Below are 19,114 nucleotides of genomic sequence, written 5' to 3' on the forward strand. Positions count from 1 at the left end.
ACATGCACCGATATTATTATCTTGACGGCGCAAATGAATCGATGGCTCTAAGTTGCAGTGTACTTCAAATTTCAAATTTTGCTGGTTACAATAAGAAACTTGCTTGCGTTAAAATTTATTCAGACATTAAAAATACATTGTAATTAATTTTCATTTTATTCAATACATGTAGAAGATTAAGATCTATAATACGCAATAATCTCAATCACAAAAGAGATTAAATATACAACTACATATGTATAGGATTTACTTAGGCGACTCATAAACACGTAATGGCCAACTTAGTGACGGAAAACCAGAATTCAATAGTAAATGCGCCCTATTAGTGATGACTTTATAATTGTACAACCTAGACTTAATTACATACTACAGTAACATAACTAAATTATAACTAGTTTTGGTATTTGTACAAAAGGGAAGAGCTCCGCAGTGGAGCCCAAACGAAACCTTTTCGGGATGTGAAGAAATGGACCGAGGACATAAAGTTGTTTTATGGAAGTGGTAATGGCATTGCTAGGATAGCTTGTAGCGATTCATCGTGTTGGATTACACAATTATCTATTGATATATACAAAAGCTATATGTACATTAGGTGTCTACCCGTGTGTCTCTATTATTGCGTCTTTGTCTCGGCGGATCTCTTGGAGACCCCATCACTTGTGCTTTCCGTCGCCTGCTCCTTGATCTCCGGCATCAGTTCGCCCACGGCTAGCTTATTCGGCAACGCATCGGGTGTGTTTATGATCCCGTACGGTCTCAGATGGTAGATCAGATAATCCAGCACATACATTTGATTGGGGGAGACGTAGTGGAACGATATGGCGTTGTCCGAGCAGCAGTCAAGTCCCTGAAAGAGTTAATATTAGTTTTAACGGATGTTATAAGACATTTCTTAAATAATTCTGTTCTTACCTCATCCGTCTTGTAGAAGATATACTGCCAGTACCAGAACTTCTTGTCCGTGTGCGATGGAATCAGATGGTGCTCGGGCACAAATGGAAAGAAGCGACCCCGACCGTTTGAGTCTCGCGAGTCCCCAGCGAGCACGTTTACATTCTGCAGACATTTGCCAATCTCCACGTCCTCAGCACCCGAGTTATCCGACTTGCACAGCTTCGGATTGGGCAGGGCTTCGACCACAAAGCGACGCACAGCCTCCCGGCTGAGAACGTAGCCGGCACCGCCGGACATGTAGCCTTGTTTCACGTACGGCTTGAACTTGCAGCCGAAGTAGACTGGAGTTTCCGGACTGTACGGATACAGCATGTATCGCATGTTCTCCACTATCGTGTATGTGTCATCGTCAGCCTTCAGGAACCAGTCGGCGTCGTTGATGTGATGCTCGTAGATGTATTTGTAGGCCTCCTTCGTCTTGCCCCATAGGTTGTTGCGACCCTCGCCTACGGGCAGAGCCACTGCGTCCAGCTCGTCGTCCTTGGCGGAGCTCATAAAGATCAGCTTGTTGCAACGCTTGCCCCAGGTGCGCTTCACGTGGCGCGCCTTCTTCTGATGGTTGCTCGGATTGGTCATGATCCAGCAGAGCACACGCACCTCGCTGTACAGTCGCTCCGCAATGGTCGAGTTCTCGTGCACGTGCTCGTGTCCACCCACGTCCTGTTCCGGTCCGGACATCTCCATCATGTCGTGGCTGTGATGTGCATCGTTCACGTCGCCGTGCCGATGGCCATCGTATGGCATGAATTCACTTCGCTCCGGCGTGGAGTAGACGAACAGCTCCGCCAGGCAGAAGCCCACGATCAGGCCCACAATCAGGGACACAAATGATCGCTTGTTTGAGCGACCTGCGAAGAATGTAGACTGAATTAATATGGATGTTCATTCACATATGTTATTAAGTTAATATGGTGTCTAAAGATATGCTACACTGTTTTTCTACGAAGCTGCCATATTAGAACATACTTGAGACACCTTTTAAGATGGCTAAACGCTATAAGTAAAGATACACATTTGAAATACATTCGAGCATATATCTTTATATATTATTATATCTTTATTAGTTGGTGCACCTTTACTCACCTTCATTGAGTATGGACCTTCCTAGCAGACTGTTGGCAGTCATTTGGCTTTTGTTTTGAGTTTGCTGGCTTGTGTGTGGAAGGAACTTTCAGGATCCGTTTGTGAGGACTGGCAGCTTCTTTGGTTGCGTTTCTTCGTTGCGGGGGGAATTCCGTTGCGAGCTTCTCCTTACATTTTCTGCAATAGAGTCCGAGAGCAAATCGCCAGCAAATTAGCCACGTGTATGTATTTTTAGAACGAATCGTTGCGTTTTTCGGAACGCATCTGCACTCGGTCATTTGTGTCAACTATCTGAGCATGGAGTTGGCTGTTTCGGCTCGGATTGGCTCGCCTCCGCATGGTTAACTCGAACTGTGTTAATCTCATGCAAAACGTGACAATTGCCGCCGCTCGGAGTTGCATTCTGCAACTGCAGCAACATTGCTGATAAATATTTATTTCAGAAAACATTTCAATTTTTCTATATTTGCTCGTTTTAAGTTTTGCACGTGTCTGTTTTTTCGCGTTCTTTCCTTCCGAGATTACTGCACTACGTTGCCTTTTCGCCGTACGTAAACATTGCAAAAAGAAAAGGCAGAAAAATCAAGAGTCTGCGCAAAGAATATTTTGCTTTTTTCGAGTTTGTGTCATAAAACTAGCGGACAACATAGAGAATCTCATGGGATTTTGGACACTAAGTATTTTGCCTATTCTGTGGCAAAGTGCAAATAGAAACGCAATTAAACTTTTGACACCGTAATAAAGATAACTTTTTCGTCATGGGTTTCTTTTAGTTTCAGAGTTTTGTTTAGTTAGCAATCAGCTAAACAGGTACTAAAACAATATAATTGAATGGTTTTCGTTGGTGTCGTTGAACTAGGCACACAACTAGTGATAATTACTTAATAAATGTTAATTAATTAACTATATTTCAACTAAATGGCTTTGTAAGTGCATAAGGAATGAATGACTTCACTTAGTGGCCAAAAATAAACTTTATTTTCGAATAATTACTTGCAGTCGTCACATTTGTTAGAACAATTAAATCTTCGATTCGAGCACGAAAATCGTTTTTGTTTTGTCCCGTCGCAGTCATTGTTTAGTGAATCTTCTATTTAGCACTTACTCAATAATTTTGTTTGCATGGATAAAACAATTAAATTGGTAGCAAGACCAGCAGGCGAATGCAAACCAGCTGCGCCAACCAAAGTAAATCAATCTTTTCTGCAGTTTTGCACCCGCACGAGTCGGCACTTGGTTAATAAGTGCGGCTAGAACTCCGAAATGCAGATGGTTTTTAAGCAATGTACGCTTTGTTCTCTTTTCATTTTTCGCTGTAGTTTCCACTTATCTGTGAAATAAATGTAAAGCAAGAAAAGTGTCTTGCTAATGCATGTAGATATGCATATGGGGTGGCATGGGCATTTGGGTAATTGATTTTCGGCGAATGACATGGTCGTGGAAATTAGTATGGCCGGCTCTTATCATTTTCCATACAACCGCAACTTATCAGCAATGTATTATTATTTGTTATCACCAACGTCCATTGCCGATTACTTTGGTTATGTGCTAATAACAATTTCTGGGTCAATTTCCGTTGGCTACGATATAATTTCGGACTTATAGTCTATTTGCAGCATACAGATAATGATTTCGGAGAATTGCTCTAGCATATTTGAAGTACTCATTCCTGGCAATAACATTAGCAGTATTAGCAGTATCTATAGATACTGTATATTACAATACTTTTTAAAAGTTTAAACATAACAAATGTCGTATTGAACGTAGTTCCACTTCTGGGCTATTGTTGTTCACTTTTTGCCTTTTTTACTAGGGATCACTGTATGTATGAATGGTTGGTTAGGCGTAGCTTTTGTTTGATCAGTTGGTGGTTTTTTAAAGTCGATAGTTCAATTTGACTTTATATCTCATTTGGAACTCTGTCATCAAAGTGTTAAGTGTGATAAAAATGATATCGTCTAGTCCTAAACTGCCTTGGTTCACCGGCAAGGGTTTGCTGAGTTCATACATTTAACAAGCAGGTTTTTATAAACATTATGTGTTTTTTAGTGCCGCCCAGCCAAATGATTCTGACCATTTTTCTGTGCTTAGCCGTATTTTACGGCCTGGCTAAACTCATCGCCATTCCGCTGCGCATCGATGACTTCGACAGCTTCAGACCAATTCACACCGAGGATATGCAGTCACCAGGTCAAGGATTTTGAAAATCTGAGATAGACCCCTGAGCCCAGCAATTATCAATTGTAAACTGGGAATGCAATGCTAGGTTGTGTGGGTGGCACATCAGAGACCAGTGTGTTTGCCCGACTTGCTTGGCGCTTTGCAATTGCAATTGTAATTTGCAAATTAATTAAATTTAAGCATGAACAACATGTCAGACCGACATCGCCGCTCCAATCTAATGTACAATAGCAATTAAACGCAATTTAACCGCGTATTTGCTTATCATTGTAGTCTACTGATCAGATTCGAACGCCTTTGGGATGCCCGATTTGCGTGGAGTGAATAACAAACAAAAGTTTGCGAATCGTGGCAAATATTGTATTTACAAATGTTCTAATATTAGATCCATTGCCGATCCAAAAACTATTCCCATGCACTGCAGCGGCCAATTGAAAAATTACTTGTCGAGCAAAAAAGAAAATTATATAATCACATACTGTTCGGTAGCACGAATATGAACGTGTATATAATTCATACTGTCTGGCAATTCTATTTCAGTGATCTATTTGATATCCATGGTGATTAGCTTTATTCGTGCTATTACGTATTTTAGTTGTTATCTTTGAAATTTCGGTGTTTGTGGCGTACTCAGATAAAGCCAAAGATAATAAAACATTATAACACCAGTTTGTCTCGTCAAAGATGTAGTACCTTGCACAGATAATAAAAAAAAATATTTTGTGGCATTGTAAAGCTTAAAAAATTCCCTCAATGTGTGTGTGTAGAACCCTTGACATAAAACGTTTACCTCATCATAACTCAAATAGATAAGCATAACTATATTTATGGGTTTTTCAAAACCAGCTTAATATTGTAGTTAAGTTTTCCCAAAAGTCAACTTATGTAGCTTAAATTCTTATTCACTATATATGTATAATAATAATAATAATCTAGTTCTTAACTAATTCATCGAGAGCGCGTAATGGAGCACCTGTTAATAGAAATTAAGCTAAACTAAATTTATTATTATGTCATTCAGTTAATAGAGTGCCTTTTGCTTTTTTGCTGCCCTATACTCAGACTAGCGTGACAGTCCATTCATCGTAATTTAAAAAAAAAAATGTAAAAACAGAATGGGCCAGAAAGACAAACTAAAACCAGAAACCAAACCAATTGTACAATTGTTTTGTTTGGCCGCTTTTCATCTGCGGTCAATAAAATCAGCCACGCTCTGCGATCCCGCAAATATTTTAATTCAGTTATTGTATTTTATTTTTGGAGCCCGTATAAGCAAAGTACCCTGTACTTAATGTTTTGGCTCTATGATTCTCGTTTTATTTCAATTCACTTTCAGTAACTTCCCTTTCAGATAAACAATACAGTAAGGACTGGCACAATGATGTCGGCAGCTGTTTATCAAAGTGGAACTGGACTGCGGAATTGTTATCAGGCACAAAAAAAAAACATGGCATTCGTTTTTAAAACTCTGTTTCTTTGTTCATCGTGTAATAGTACAATACAGCAAATGAAAATGGAAATATTAATATGATTCATATAACGAACGAATGAGAAAAGTGATTATGCCATTAGTTCAACCTTAAAGAATTCCATTCCTTAAAATTTTGTATACTTTACGGAGAGCTTATCTATAAGAGTTCTCAAGTAACTATTATTTTCTGTCCCAATGAACAATATCTATTACTCTGTTGTTCAAACGACATCGACAAAAGCAATGTATAAGAAGAAAAGTCGGAATGTGAGTTCTTAATTAAATATTGATTAAAAGGCTTTGCTGATAGATAATTGATTGCTGATTAATGAATAGGTATAGCGCTATTCACCTGAATCTCACGTGAAATGGCACCTTTTTGGGGCCATTGAACAATATTCTATAGTATAGCCCGCGGGGCATGGCACAGCTGGTTTAAGGTTATTGGGTTAGTCTATTCAAATTCAGATTTTTGGCTTTACGAAATAACACACATTTAAGAACAAATACACCCAATACAAGAAATAATACATTAAAAACTATTTGACTTGGTATTGAATATTTTTAAAAATAATGTAATAATACATTAAGTAAGGAGCTCTTTAAGGATCAGTCTTTTAGAGTCATTCATAATTATTAAAACTCATTTACTAGGTAGTTCTCTTCTGGAAAACGAAAACATGCTAAAAGTAGCATAAAGTACTATTCTTATTCAGTCCCATATGTTGCAAGGAGAGTTCATTACTTTGATGACTGATGGAAATGGCTACTGTTTTTTTACTTGAAGCAGGAAGAACCATATGTATGTTTATAGTACAAGTTCCAGCTTCCACTATCAGTTGAATTTGAATGGCAATCACTAGGTGCAATCTGCATATGAATTATCCCCGCAACAATAACAAGAGAAGGCTAATCAGAGAGCAGAGACGAGAAATACAAATACAAATGCACGCACAATAGCATGTGCTGCTCTCTCTCTCTCTGTCGAGATAAAAATGAGAGGGAGAGAAAGTGACGCCCACTGGAACCACAAATAAATTAAAGTAAATGCGTTTCGGCTGCAGTTAATTCACCCCCCGGATGCAAAAGGGAATAGAGGGGGAGGGCTGAGTGCATGGCAGGGCATAACGGAAATGACAACTGAAGAGAGCCGGAGAGCGAGAAACCAAAATGCAGCTGTTTGGGGAATGTCATTACATTAACAGAGACAACAACAACCACCAGGATAAGACATCACGAATTGGGAAGCCACTTCTCGCCTAGTTATCAACATATTCCTTTGTGTTTAGCGGGTTATTAAAAATACTCAAGACCAACGACCCTCAAACAGATAACATATTAGAGTTGTCGCCTTAAATGCCTCAAACACACTTGGAACAGAACGTTAAATTTAATAAATGCTGTACCTTATAATTTAAACTTTTTGCATTGATTTTATAATTTTTAGGCATAGGATCAGAGTTTACAAATATTTTAGGAATGGGGACCCAAGAGTTTAGCTATTTTTTTTATACTGTTCTCAATTCTTTTCTTCATTAGCTTTATTTTAACATCCTGCAGCAAGGGGCTTTGGTAGTGTGAGTGGCCGGACTGGAAGGAAAGGCCGTCAGGCAATTCTTCCTTCCACTTCCTTCTAGTCAATTTCAGTTTCCAGTTGGAAACCAATATATGTACATATGTATATTCTCGTGCGTTACTTGCCGTAACAGTGGCTTAAACTTGTTCGTTCTTATTGTTTTGGTTTTATTCACACTCTTCACCTTCGTTTGCTCTTCCTTGTCACGTTCTTCTTGCACTCTATGTACATACACCATATGCGCAATTGTATATTATATTTATTGCGCTTTCTGTTTTGGCACAAAACGCAATTTTTGCTGACCGATTAGTTTTCCGTTCAGGTAAATTCCGCACGCGTTTCATTTCATTTGATTTTTAAATCACCGTTTTTCGCGTCGCCCATTTACTTACGAATTGATTTTTCCTCACGCGTTTCTCCATCGCAGGACGCTCCCAAAAAGCTTTTAATTTCGCGATGAGTGCGTTTTATTCACAACTGCTTTCACGTTTTGCACATTCGCTTAATTGCTGTGTTAGTCGAGCCACTCGAAATATTTAATTAAACTTATTTTCCGCGCCCTTTCCTTGATTTTCAACAAGCGCATAAGTGAAGCAAGCGAACGCGCCGGACAAACAAAAACAACTGCCGCGAATTCTAAAACTGAGCACGAGCGAGAACGAAGAGAACAGAGTACACTGGCAAGAAAATGTTGAAAGTTGTAAATTAAAAAAATTTATGATTATGATCGAAGTTGAAACATAAGCTATTATTGCTGTCTAGTGCAATAAAAGTAAAAAATTTGAATTTAATTACACCAAGTATTATTAAATATATTATTTAAAATATCAGTTCCCAATAAGTATTTTTAACTATTTCATATTTAACCAGAATATAGTACAAATTAGTACAAAAACAAATAAATTTAAATATCGCAGTATACAAGTTATTTGTTTCTACCTGTGCAATCAACAGAATTAAGTGAGAGAACCAAAGCTCACTCTCTCTCTCTCTCGCTGTTCTTTTTATATGCTTGTGTCGGAAAGGGGGTGTAAACCGGTACCGGCTTTCTATAAAGAGCGAGAGTGATTTGAAAATTATAAAAAAAACTTCTATTAAACTAAAATATTATAGGTAAGATATGTAGTTTGTATATATAAGTGGTGTGACTTCGATTTATCAATGGCCTGTTTCTCTCATCACTCGCTACTAGTCACCATATATTTGGCAAAACAGCTGTTGGAAACTATCTTAAGGGTTTGTTTTTGGGGTTGGTTCTAAGATTTGTGTCCACTCTTTCGAATATTACTTTCTCAAAGAATGAATACAAATATATGTGCATAATATATAAATTGATAATTGTACGTCTGAAATATCTCCAAAAATCACAATCTAGAAAGGAAAGAATATAAAATTACCGAAAACTTGTTCAAATTTTGATTTTTGAAAATCATTAAAATTATGATAGGGATAGTTAGGTATGCTTATGAGCAGTATAAAACAGTGTTTTTTTTCGTTAGATGTGCCACCTTTTTTTTACCAAGTTATAGAGAAAACCCCGTTTAAAAATATAAGATTTTTGTATTTTTTTTTTTTTTTTTTCTAGTAAGATTTCACAAGCTATAAAAATAGTTGTCCAAAACCGTTATTAGAAAATATAACTAACATCAAATTTGAATGCAAGAAATTTTTTGCATTGTACGTTAAAAATTTGCGATATCGCAACTGTAATTAAACAAGTTATGTATACGCGCAAACTCGTTAAGAAACGTTTTTGTTTGATTCGTTATCTATTGTACATTAACAACCGGCTTCTGTGATGCTAAAGACTTCTAATACTTCATATTCGAAACCTGAACATAGACTACTTGAAAATTTATTAAGGTAACTCCATGTTGTCAGCCAAAATTAGTGAATATACGTTAAATATTTTTAAACCCAGAAATCGAAATTAATGCAATTGGTGACGAATGCCTTTAATAAATATTTATTGATGTGGGGCTGGTTAATGAGTTCATATAACTTTTTGCAATCGATCACTTCAGATAAGATAGTATTTCTTGTTAGCATTATCTGACAACTCTGATAAGGGCAAATTCTGTCTTCTAATTAGTGAGCAACGAATGAGAGTTCAGGAGTTTTTTAAACGCTACAGTCGAGTTTCGTGACTACCAGATACCCGTTACTCAAAAAAAATGTTTTAAAAGTGTCGGCGTGATGTTTCGAAATAAAAATGCCGCGTGTCAAGATCCGTTACACCCTTTTCAACAAGTCGAGAATACCCTCTTAAGCTACGAGTAACGGGTATAAAAATCGCTGACTGACTTTATTTTTTTTACTGTAATCTTACACATTATCTACACAACCACAAGTATATACAGTGTAGATCAACATTAGATTCGTAGCAATCAGCTTTCATTTGCTGACGTTCCCAACGATCTGCTAAATTTGAATGATGTTTTTTTTTCATTTTTTTTCCCTTCTTTAAAAATAATTTTTTTTTTACTGAATACTGTTTTTACTATTTTATTATTTTCTTTTATAACTTAATCTAATGCAACTATGTTAATCGGATAATCCAAGGCACTTTGTTTACGCTGCTCAATTGAGTGTATGAACTAAAAGACTAGACAGTAAATTTATTCATTTTTAATGAAAATGTTATTTCATTTCTTCCAGGCATGTATGTGTACATGAATTTTATGTAAATATTTGCATTACTCCCGTGGCCAAATTAGGAAAAGACTCACACAAATGATCGGCAAATTAGCTTTGAGTGGTGTGCAAATTAATCTAAAATAACTAGAATCAACAAAATTTTTTTTCTCTCCTAAAACTGAAGCCAGTGGAAAATATTTTGCGGCAACGTTAAAATGTAGACATTGAGTATAAAATGAAAAATTACAACGCTTGATTACAATCAATTTTATTTTTATTAAAAAACTAATGAAAATTTCCTTAAAATTCAAATCACTTATACAAAGTCAACAAAAGCATTAAAACTAATCCTCTTCAAATGACTACATAAGAATTGTCTTTAAAATGTGTTCAGGTAAACAAAAAGATCAAAGTCGTTTATAAAATGAGAATAATTGAATTAATTGATAAGTACTACAATTTCATCTTAAAATTACTTGGTATCTACATTTATTTGTACACGATATACAATTTACATATTTTATCTTACTATTTTCCCATTTTCATTTGTAGACCAAAAAATGCTTGCGTCTTAGGCTACATTCTAGTCTAGCATAAAATCTACGAATATTGATAACGATTTGTTCAGACTGTTCATTCCGTGTGTGTATAACCGATATGGAATATTCTATGGCTATTTTAAAAGCTCTCGTTTTGGGGCCGGCCATAACGTTAACACACTCACAAGCGAGTATATCACCCGGTAGTTACCTCACCATAAATATCACAATAGTATATTAATAATATTGGATCAGGAGGACTACAGGAAGGAGCAGCAAAGGATCAGCACCAGCACCGTAATGGGAAAGATGGCGTATATCTCGCTGCGCGGATGACAGGTGGAGATCAGATTGGTTATATCGTCCTCCTCGTGCTCGATACCATCCCGTGTTGGAACCTCCACCACCACAATCTCATCCGAAAGGAAACTGATGTTGAATGTGCAATTTGTGGTATTCAGACAGCTTTGTGACTCGCTCATGTTTGAGTACTGATACGTCGGCTTGTAAATATCGAATATGGCGTGGATCTCGTTTTGAACGTGATCATTGTCGCTGTAGAATATATAATAGTAGTACCCATCCTCGATGACGTTGTGCACCACCATGGAACTCTTGTTGGGCGAAGTGTCCATTATGTGCGGATTTGAGCATTCATTTTTTGGCCTGAAGAACTCCTGCAGCAGGATCATTCCATTGAAACACTGAAATAGTCCTGTCTCAAAGCTGGACACCGAATTCGACTCGTCCGTTTCCGTAAAATTTATAGCATTTCCTCCATGGATCGTCTTTCTATCGTAGACATTCTCCCTCTTTGATCTTTTATAAAGCGTATCGTAAAGATCCTGTCTCTTCTGATTCCTATGGGCTACCCTATTGTGTCTTTTGAGACGTTCCCGGTGAGGCGGACTTTCCGCACTATAATGGGTCTTACTTGAATTCTGATCTGGATCTTCATCTTCATTTCGTATGTGATTACGACTAGTTTCTTCGTTTGTGATATTCGAACTGTGCTCCCGATGATGGGCAGTACTATTGTGATGATGTGCTGGAGAATTAGAGCTGTGATCATGGTGATTCAATATGTGTTCCGTATGGTGTGATCCTTGCAAATCTGTTATAGCATGCATATCATGTTCGCCATGATGAATTGTGCCCTTTTTCAGTTTTTTCCTAATTAACTTAGGCTGTATAGAATTGTTTTGCTTGACAGGTATGTTCACCTGCGGCTGTGGAATATCCTCAGTCAAATCCTCTCCGCCGTGGTTCTCGTGCTCCATTAGCACATCCTGGTTGCCCTTCTCTTCCGTGATCTCCACATTGTCTTCGAAGAACACCTGCACCTGTTCGTGACCTTTGGCATAATTGGCGCCCAACTTATTCTTATTGTGATCGGTCAGACCGCAAAGATTAAGCTCCCTGTGACCATGGATGATCAGGATGCGGGATCCATCGTAGCGGGAGCAGAATTTCACTCGCACCTTGGCACCTTTCAGCAAGAAGAAGCCCCAGTATTCAAGCGTATCATCCGGCAATGTCATCGACTTCTTCAGCCTAATGTGCTTGCGATTCGTCGCAATTTCCGGCTTATTACGTAGTTGAAAAGCGTTGAAATTGGAGTTCATACGCAGTGTGTGTTTCGAGCAAAAGATCGACGAGATTCCTGCCCGAATCTCAATGATATCGGACTCCGCCATGGGATAGATGACGTCGGCAAACACCGTCTTTCGCAAATGCAGCGGCATAATGATAAGAATGGCCGGCAGTATCACAATCATCAGGCAGAAAACCAGCACCCTTTTCACGCCGTGCATTTTGCGGGTTTCTGCAAATAGAAATGGAAAACAGATATAGATTACTATCTGGAGATAAAAGTTTTTTCTTTTTATATAAAATTTGTTTAATGGCCTGACGGAGCACCTTCAAAGTGATATTCCGTTAACGGCTGCATCCTGACGGCTTTAAATTCGCTGTGACTGTGAAATAGTTTTTCTGCGACAACGTCTGATTGCCAGCCAGGTTTGTTGTACACTGTCTGATTGCGCGATTATCAAATTAGTCTGAGCGAATGGAAGCGGCATGTATTCACGCCTCCCCCTCCTTGCGATCTTATAAGTTCAACGGAGTATTTGTGAGAGGCGAGATTGTATCAACAATCCAACACGATTGTTGATATTGGCCGAGTGTATAACTAAGCTATTCACAAGATTCAATTGGCAGACTCAGATCGATGGCCAACCAAGTGACAGCCGATGTTTGATCGATATTTAGCGACCAGCGACTCTGGATCATTCCCTTCAATTACTGGGCTTTGCGGAAAAAGATTTGCTTATCGTGGTTAACAAGCAAAAATTTAGACCAGGAGCGGTCTCTTTTTCTAGGGTGGCAAATTCGTAGATTTATTTTGAAGTAAAAATAAAAATCTTAAAAATTATCTGCTTATTTTGGTATCCTTTTTTGTAGATCTGATTAAGAATACAAATAATTTATATAATTCTAATATATATAACTTGCATTTTTAAATAAAACACAGTTTACCACAGTTATTAATATTTCATCGTCTGTTAACTTAGTTCTGACAAGTACCTTATGTATAATAGTTTTAATTACTCAGCAATCTCAAATGATTACGCATAGTTTTTGGTACCTTATCAGGGCCTTACCTAATTACCGCCCGCCTAATGATGCCAACAGAGATAAGCCCTGTTTTTTCCCTTATAAAATGATCTTAATATTAGTCTTATCGACGTCAACGCGTTGTGATCAGAAATAAATAAATAAATTCATGTATGCCATACTTATGTGACATAAATATAGAATTTATGGCATACACGAGTTGTGCTTCTTTGTCACGTTTTTGTCGAGTGCTTTTTTAACCCGACTGAAATGTGCGTCGAGATAAAAACAGTATCATAAACAGCTTATCAACGATTTGCTGTTATTCACAGACTCTGGGAGAGAATAAAGAACAAATAAAAAGCCTGCGAAATTCGAAAACTATACCACCTTAATTTGCAAATCTAAGAAAATCATATATTACACAACATTAAATGCTACATTAAGATAGCACACAGAAATATTGAATCAATTTTAAATAATGTTATTCTCTAGTAACCAAACAGTTGCCAGAAATTATTTAAAACTAATTTTTTACATTCACTGATAACAGCTCAATAAATAAATTACGAGTGTTAGTGCCATGATTTTATATACTTTTGGTGCCCTACTTTCAAAAGAATATTGTTATCAGCGATACTATGAACAGACTTGTATTAACCAATGCAATAAGACATATTACTAAGTTAAATGTTACTCATTCATTCTATTTCTGCATACTATTGCCGGTTTCAATTTTCCTTTGTCAGGTTTTCCCGGGTCTTTCCCATGACAACGACACACATATGTGGCCTCAAAAAATGGCATAGGTCGTGAATTATTGGAATTTTATTATGCTTTATATATTGTTTTGCTGAGGTGTCAAGATGATTTAACTAAACAATGTACATTTTGTTTTACCGAGTGTTTTAACTTGCTTCTTTTGTAGTTTTATTTTTAACCAAGATTTCTATTCACAGTGTGTTTCTTTCTTAGCACAACCATTTGTCTTCAGTGTAGTGCGAAAATCCTTGAAATAACCGTAGCCGGTTTTTTTCCGGTTTTGAAAAAGATTTGTAGCCGCCACGGAAATATGCATTTGAAATGCAAAACACCTGTGGAAATGTTATTCTTGTTTGTTTATTTTAGTTTGGCACTTACATTCTGTATCTTCCCTATAGTTTGTTCTATATCTTTGGGATGACAATTGCGATTTGATTTGTGAATTTCACATGTAGTTGTCGATTTCAGTTTCTATTCCTTTGTTTGCATTGCTATTTGCGGTTTAACAAAGTCGCTCAGGTGAGCATATATCCGAAATTAGAAGAATGCATACGTTTAAATATTTTATAAGTCCGAGGAGCGAAGCACACGTGCCGCTTCCCATGGTTATTATCAGAAGCAACTAACTGACTGTTCGTTCAAGCGGTTTGATGTTTTATTTTGACACACATTTTAATCAACAATTTTCTCTATCTCGCTCAACCGCTTATCGCGACACTCTCTCTATTTTTCACTCTTTTATTAACACTTTGTTTCCGCATATCTTTGTTTGTTTTCGAAACACGTCGTGGAATGTTTATAAATAAAGGGTCACTTCAATTGTCTCCTTCACACAACTTAGACCTTTTTCCCCCGTTTTCCAAATGCTTAAATATTTATCCAGGCATTATTATCACGAAATTTTCACAAGACTGGACGACAGAGGAACCAACAAAACGATTCAGTTCACTACAAAGCAATCCAAGAAATGAGACGGGAAACTGACTGAGTGGAAATTTTAACCCCAAACAACTGTAGACGCTCTCTGTGCTCTTTGTTTTAAGCGTGCACTGTAAAAAATTCAACTTCGTATAAAAAATATATTTGCTAAGTTTATTAAAAATTGTGAGTTTAGAATGATTTTGTTATTCTGGTTTTCATTCAAATTAAATATCGGTTTTATTCTTCTTATTTTAAGAAGAAATGTTACGACTTATAGTGAAATATAATTAAGATTTGTTTGAGTGGTTGCTCTCTCTTAAGAGAACGAGAAAAATACTACTAGGGAAACTCATGTGAAGTGAAGTTGGCTGCGCTGAAAAAGTAGGTTTGCAACTCGGCTAACTTGAAGGCGGGAATTTATGATTGTGACGAACATAAATCTTAAATTGAGAAAAATAAAGTAGGGAGGATTAGGAATTTATTATATTTATTTAATAATTTCATTTATTTGTTTAGTATTTGAAAAAAAAATAAAACATGTGTTACATATAATTAATTTAAGTTTAAGGAAAAATTATTGGAATTAATATATGTATTTTAAAATAAAAAAATAGGAGAAATAAAAACTTCTGATGACTTATATTTGGTGGCTTCAGCCTATTTAATAAATACATTTTTGGAGTTTACATTTTTTTAAAGCTTCACTTTCATTTTTTTTTTTTTAGATTTTCGTATAAGTTAACCATATATATGGTAGCTCCAAAATGTCCTTAACTTATAAAAGGACAACTTGCATCTAATTCCCCCCAATACTTACTATGCAAATCCGGCATTGAGTAATAGAAATCCGTGTGATAATAATGCAACTGTCCAGGACTTACTGACGTAGTCCTGTTGAACATCTTTTTGTTGGACATGCTGGATATTTAATTAAATTTCTTTAAAGGAGTGAAAATGAAGACAGAGCTGAACCGACGGCTGCGAATTATCGCAGCGAACTAATGAAATGAATATAATCCAAATCGGGACAGAGCCAACTGTTTGGGATAACGATGACGCTTAGTGCAAACAGTCGTCGCACACTGGTTCATTAAATCAAAAAAAACATTGCGAAAATCGAATTCAATAAAAGGTATCTAAAAAAAAGAAACAATTTTATAAATACTTTATAGTTTATTGATTTTAGGTCCTAATAAACTGCAATATAATTTATATAAATATAATAGTGAAAACTTTAAATTACGCCACTGTGCCTCGGGAGTGCCTGTCCTCATCTGAACTGATACTGATAGTCGCCGACGGCCCATTATCATAATGAATTAGTAAACAATGTTAATAAGTAGACAAAACATAGCCTTTCAAATGATAAGCGGCCAATCATGAGGCAGAAGTTCTGGCTTTCAACCTGGGCACAAGTATCAATTTATCTGACGATTCGACATATTGATTGGATATATAATATGGGACCCAACACAACTTCCGCAGTCCCAAGAATTAGATAAGTGCTTTCATTTCCGCTTTGCAAACTAATGGCATAGCTAATAGCATTGTATAAAGATATAAGATATAAGATTTATTTTCCGGGGTCCGACGACAAAGTTCTTCAGTGTTGTGTGACACCTGTCATTTTTCACCTACATGCAAACAAAGATAAAATTATTTCTTGACGCATCCCGCTTAGTATAAGCGACTTGAGAGTTCTAGATATCAAATAAATTAGGGATTTACAGCACTGTTAATCTTATCTACTGTCAATTATTTTATTGTAAGGGTGGAAAGTTTTGCAACGTAAATGCAGGCTGAATTCAATATGGGTTTGACATTATTTGCTTCTAGGTGTTACATTGGTTGTAGATTTAAGAAATTATTCTCATTTTATAGGTCAATGTATTGTATATAAGTCAAAGTAGAAACATATTGTGAATATTGTGCATTGGCTTGTACATACGTATGCACGCTGAAGTAGATAACAATTAAATTTTTAAACAATGAAATTGTCCCATTCCAGTCGAGAACAAGAGTGACTGGGAGCTGTCCGGATAATGGTAAAATGGATAACTCAGTAACTTATGGGTCTGATTGTGTCACTATCTGTGATTGCTTTTAGCAAGGTTTACCTGAGAAGGTAAAATTGAGATAACCCTGGTTTTAATAATGTTGATATATGGATGGCACCTAGTGCTTTAAGCTTATATTGTTCAAATCACTTGGATTATAACCCAAAAGTATATAGTTAGATAACTAAATTTATCATTAGTTACACCGAAATAACTTCAATGTTCAATGTTTCAATGTTTTGGTCGTTTTCTCGCATGTCTGGTAATTCATATAATTTATCATCTATTTTATTTTTATTCGGTATTAATTTTGTGACCTCTGAAGTGCTGTGATTTTCTAGTATTTGGCTCTTGCATATACAAAACTTTCTGCCTCGCAATCTTCGCATGCAACTCGAGTCATTTTGATAGTTATTCAATCGGTTTATGGACTCCACATTTATATATTCCAGTTCTTGGCGATTATTAGCGTAGCGGATAGTTGTGGAAAATTCTGCATTATTTGGGTTGGCACTGAAATATGCTCTATAGGTGCTGCCACTAGATAATTTTCTATCCTTTCGTTGCAACACCATTTTGACTGATTTCAGTGTAAGATTATGGCACAACTCATGCAAGTTGTGATGGTTAAGGAATTCATTTATACTGCGCACAATTTGCTTTCCCACAGACAATTGTTTCATCTGATTGGAGCTAAGCAGCTTGTAGCTATCACATGGACATTGGGATTCTCCTATGCCAGCATCTGAACAGGTTCGATTTTCGGGAACAGGAGCAAAAAGGGTTTGACAAGTGGGGCAATCCACCAGCTTGTCCACCGCTCGAGGCCAACGTTCTCCCAGTTCCAAGAGGTGTTGCAGTGTAAGATGAAGATCGTATGGTGAAGTCAAACGTTTACTATTGATCCTTAATGCTTGAACTATTTCAGGACGGAATGCTTTAAACCAAGGTGGTAGCCAAATATACAAAATTGGTAAATCTTCTTGAGAAAAGTTCGTTTTCTTTTCTTTTACGGATGACACAGGATAGCTGAATAGGACGACAATTGACTGAGTGAGAATACCCATTTTCTTGAATTTCTTTACTTTATCCAACAGTTCAGTTTGTATTCTGGCATTATCATAAGATCTATTGGTTATTCCGTTTCCAAAGAAAACCCCGAAAAAAGGACGGTTGGTGTTAGCATGTCGTTTTAAAAATTCCTCACAATAGTCGTAGTTATGCTTGATATTAAATCGCCTATCAATGCAACTTTGAAGATTCTTATGACGAGCATAAAAGTCAATGGTACCTTCAAAAATCCCATACTTTTCCGAATCAAACAAATTGGAAATTCCCTCGCCATAGGCTGTTATAAAACCCTTCTTTTTGAAATGCTTCCATATCAGCGGAACAGTTTTAAGGCAACCAATCACACTCGAATCGCATTTGAGATTCATCAAAGTGTGAGGACTGTAGCCAGTCAGTGAAGCCATTAAATTGGACTGGGTGTTCTCACCAATTCCTGTGTATCCGTCCATTCTGAACCAGTCCTGCATTTTTAATTGATTGAATACAAGGGGAAAGTTGCGACGAAAGTTGATCTGGGAAATGCCATCGAATCCAATCAATAAAACATTCGGTATGCGGTGCCAAGAAATAAGTGGTGCATATGTCTTAGGAGGTTGCACTAAGACAAAAGTATCTGATTGTAGATCCTCTGCCAGTTCATTTCGGCAAGTTGCACGCATCCCCTCCACAGAAGGGGGAACAATATAGCCATTCCAAAATTTAACTTCCTCGCCAAGGCTGTATAAAAATTGATCTTCAAATTTAAGACTTCGATCTGTTAAATAGCATACATACACAACAGGTGCATCAACGATATAGTCGCGATTTAACCTTTTGAGCTCACGATAACTGCAATTGTATCCAATCAGGTTGGGAGATTTCTTTTTCATAGATCTTAGTTTTAGCTGGGCCACATGATCATTTACATACAATAAATATTGATGGGATTTCTCGTCGAAACGAAGGTTTATCAAACTTTCATCTTTGGAACAAATTGTGTGTTGTTTTTTTATGTTTCCTTTTTCATTTTCCAATGGTTTATTGATATATGGTATATGGCACTCTGATGTCTTGATATAGTGCTCATGCTGGACTTGATTAAATTGCGAGTTTCTCTTCTTACTCAGAGACAAATGGCTTATTAGAAATATGGCTATAATGAAAATCAGCGTCTTCGAAGTTTTCATTCTAACTGCTAACTGAACTAATTATTTCACACATAATTTGCATGCCAGTTGGTTTTAACGTTTTCCTTCCAAGTTGATTT

General features: G+C 36.8%; 4 protein-coding genes across 9 annotated transcripts, besides 1 other annotated feature; 1 reads left to right on the forward strand and 3 right to left on the reverse strand.

Annotated features, from left to right (window-relative positions):
- Window positions 1-134: 134 nt before the first annotated feature.
- Window positions 135-7,896, reverse strand: C1GalTA (Core 1 Galactosyltransferase A). 3 transcript variants are annotated; one of them, NM_164840.2, is made up of 4 exons: window positions 7,658-7,896; window positions 2,038-2,214; window positions 913-1,802; window positions 135-847 (listed from the first exon to the last, which is right to left on the reverse strand). In NM_164840.2, exons 2-4 carry the CDS (start codon window positions 2,078-2,080, stop codon window positions 614-616), a joined length of 1,167 nt encoding a protein of 388 aa, NP_723428.1. In that variant the 5' UTR covers window positions 2,081-2,214; window positions 7,658-7,896; the 3' UTR covers window positions 135-613. The 3 variants fall into 3 exon arrangements, with proteins under 3 accessions (NP_723428.1, NP_609258.1, NP_723427.1); NM_135414.3 differs by having other exon boundaries at window positions 7,450-7,896; NM_164839.2 differs by lacking the exon at window positions 7,658-7,896 and adding an exon at window positions 3,143-3,293.
- Window positions 3,946-4,551, forward strand: CG46397 (uncharacterized protein). Its single transcript, NM_001382136.1, has 2 exons — window positions 3,946-4,028; window positions 4,087-4,551. The coding sequence occupies exons 1-2, from the start codon at window positions 3,986-3,988 to the stop codon at window positions 4,239-4,241; spliced, it is 198 nt and encodes a 65-aa protein (NP_001369121.1). The 5' UTR covers window positions 3,946-3,985; the 3' UTR covers window positions 4,242-4,551.
- Window positions 7,897-9,389: 1,493 nt separating the features above from the next.
- Window positions 9,390-9,433: a mobile genetic element.
- A 727-nt stretch (window positions 9,434-10,160) lies between these two features.
- On the reverse strand, window positions 10,161-15,731 carry CG31886 (uncharacterized protein). Of its 3 annotated transcripts, none has more exons than NM_001103659.3 (2): window positions 15,558-15,731; window positions 10,161-12,266 (listed from the first exon to the last, which is right to left on the reverse strand). In NM_001103659.3, the coding sequence occupies exons 1-2, from the start codon at window positions 15,655-15,657 to the stop codon at window positions 10,702-10,704; spliced, it is 1,665 nt and encodes a 554-aa protein (NP_001097129.1). In that variant the 5' UTR covers window positions 15,658-15,731; the 3' UTR covers window positions 10,161-10,701. The 3 variants fall into 3 exon arrangements, with proteins under 3 accessions (NP_001097129.1, NP_609259.2, NP_001188742.1); NM_135415.3 differs by lacking the exon at window positions 15,558-15,731 and adding an exon at window positions 14,198-14,793; NM_001201813.1 differs by lacking the exon at window positions 15,558-15,731 and adding an exon at window positions 12,362-12,487.
- Window positions 15,732-15,934: 203 nt separating this feature from the next.
- On the reverse strand, window positions 15,935-19,034 carry CG9525 (uncharacterized protein; the record flags this gene model as incomplete). 2 transcript variants are annotated; one of them, NM_001273341.1, is made up of 2 exons in its annotated part: window positions 15,935-18,585; window positions 18,643-19,034. In NM_001273341.1, 2 exons carry the CDS (start codon window positions 19,032-19,034, stop codon window positions 16,998-17,000), a joined length of 1,980 nt encoding a protein of 659 aa, NP_001260270.1. In that variant the 3' UTR covers window positions 15,935-16,997. The 2 variants fall into 2 exon arrangements, with proteins under 2 accessions (NP_001260270.1, NP_609260.1); NM_135416.2 differs by having other exon boundaries at window positions 16,965-19,034.
- Between the last annotated feature and the right edge of the window lie 80 nt (window positions 19,035-19,114).

Source organism: Drosophila melanogaster, chromosome 2L (assembly GCF_000001215.4).
Source record: "Drosophila melanogaster chromosome 2L".
NCBI lineage: Eukaryota > Metazoa > Arthropoda > Insecta > Diptera > Drosophilidae > Drosophila > Drosophila melanogaster.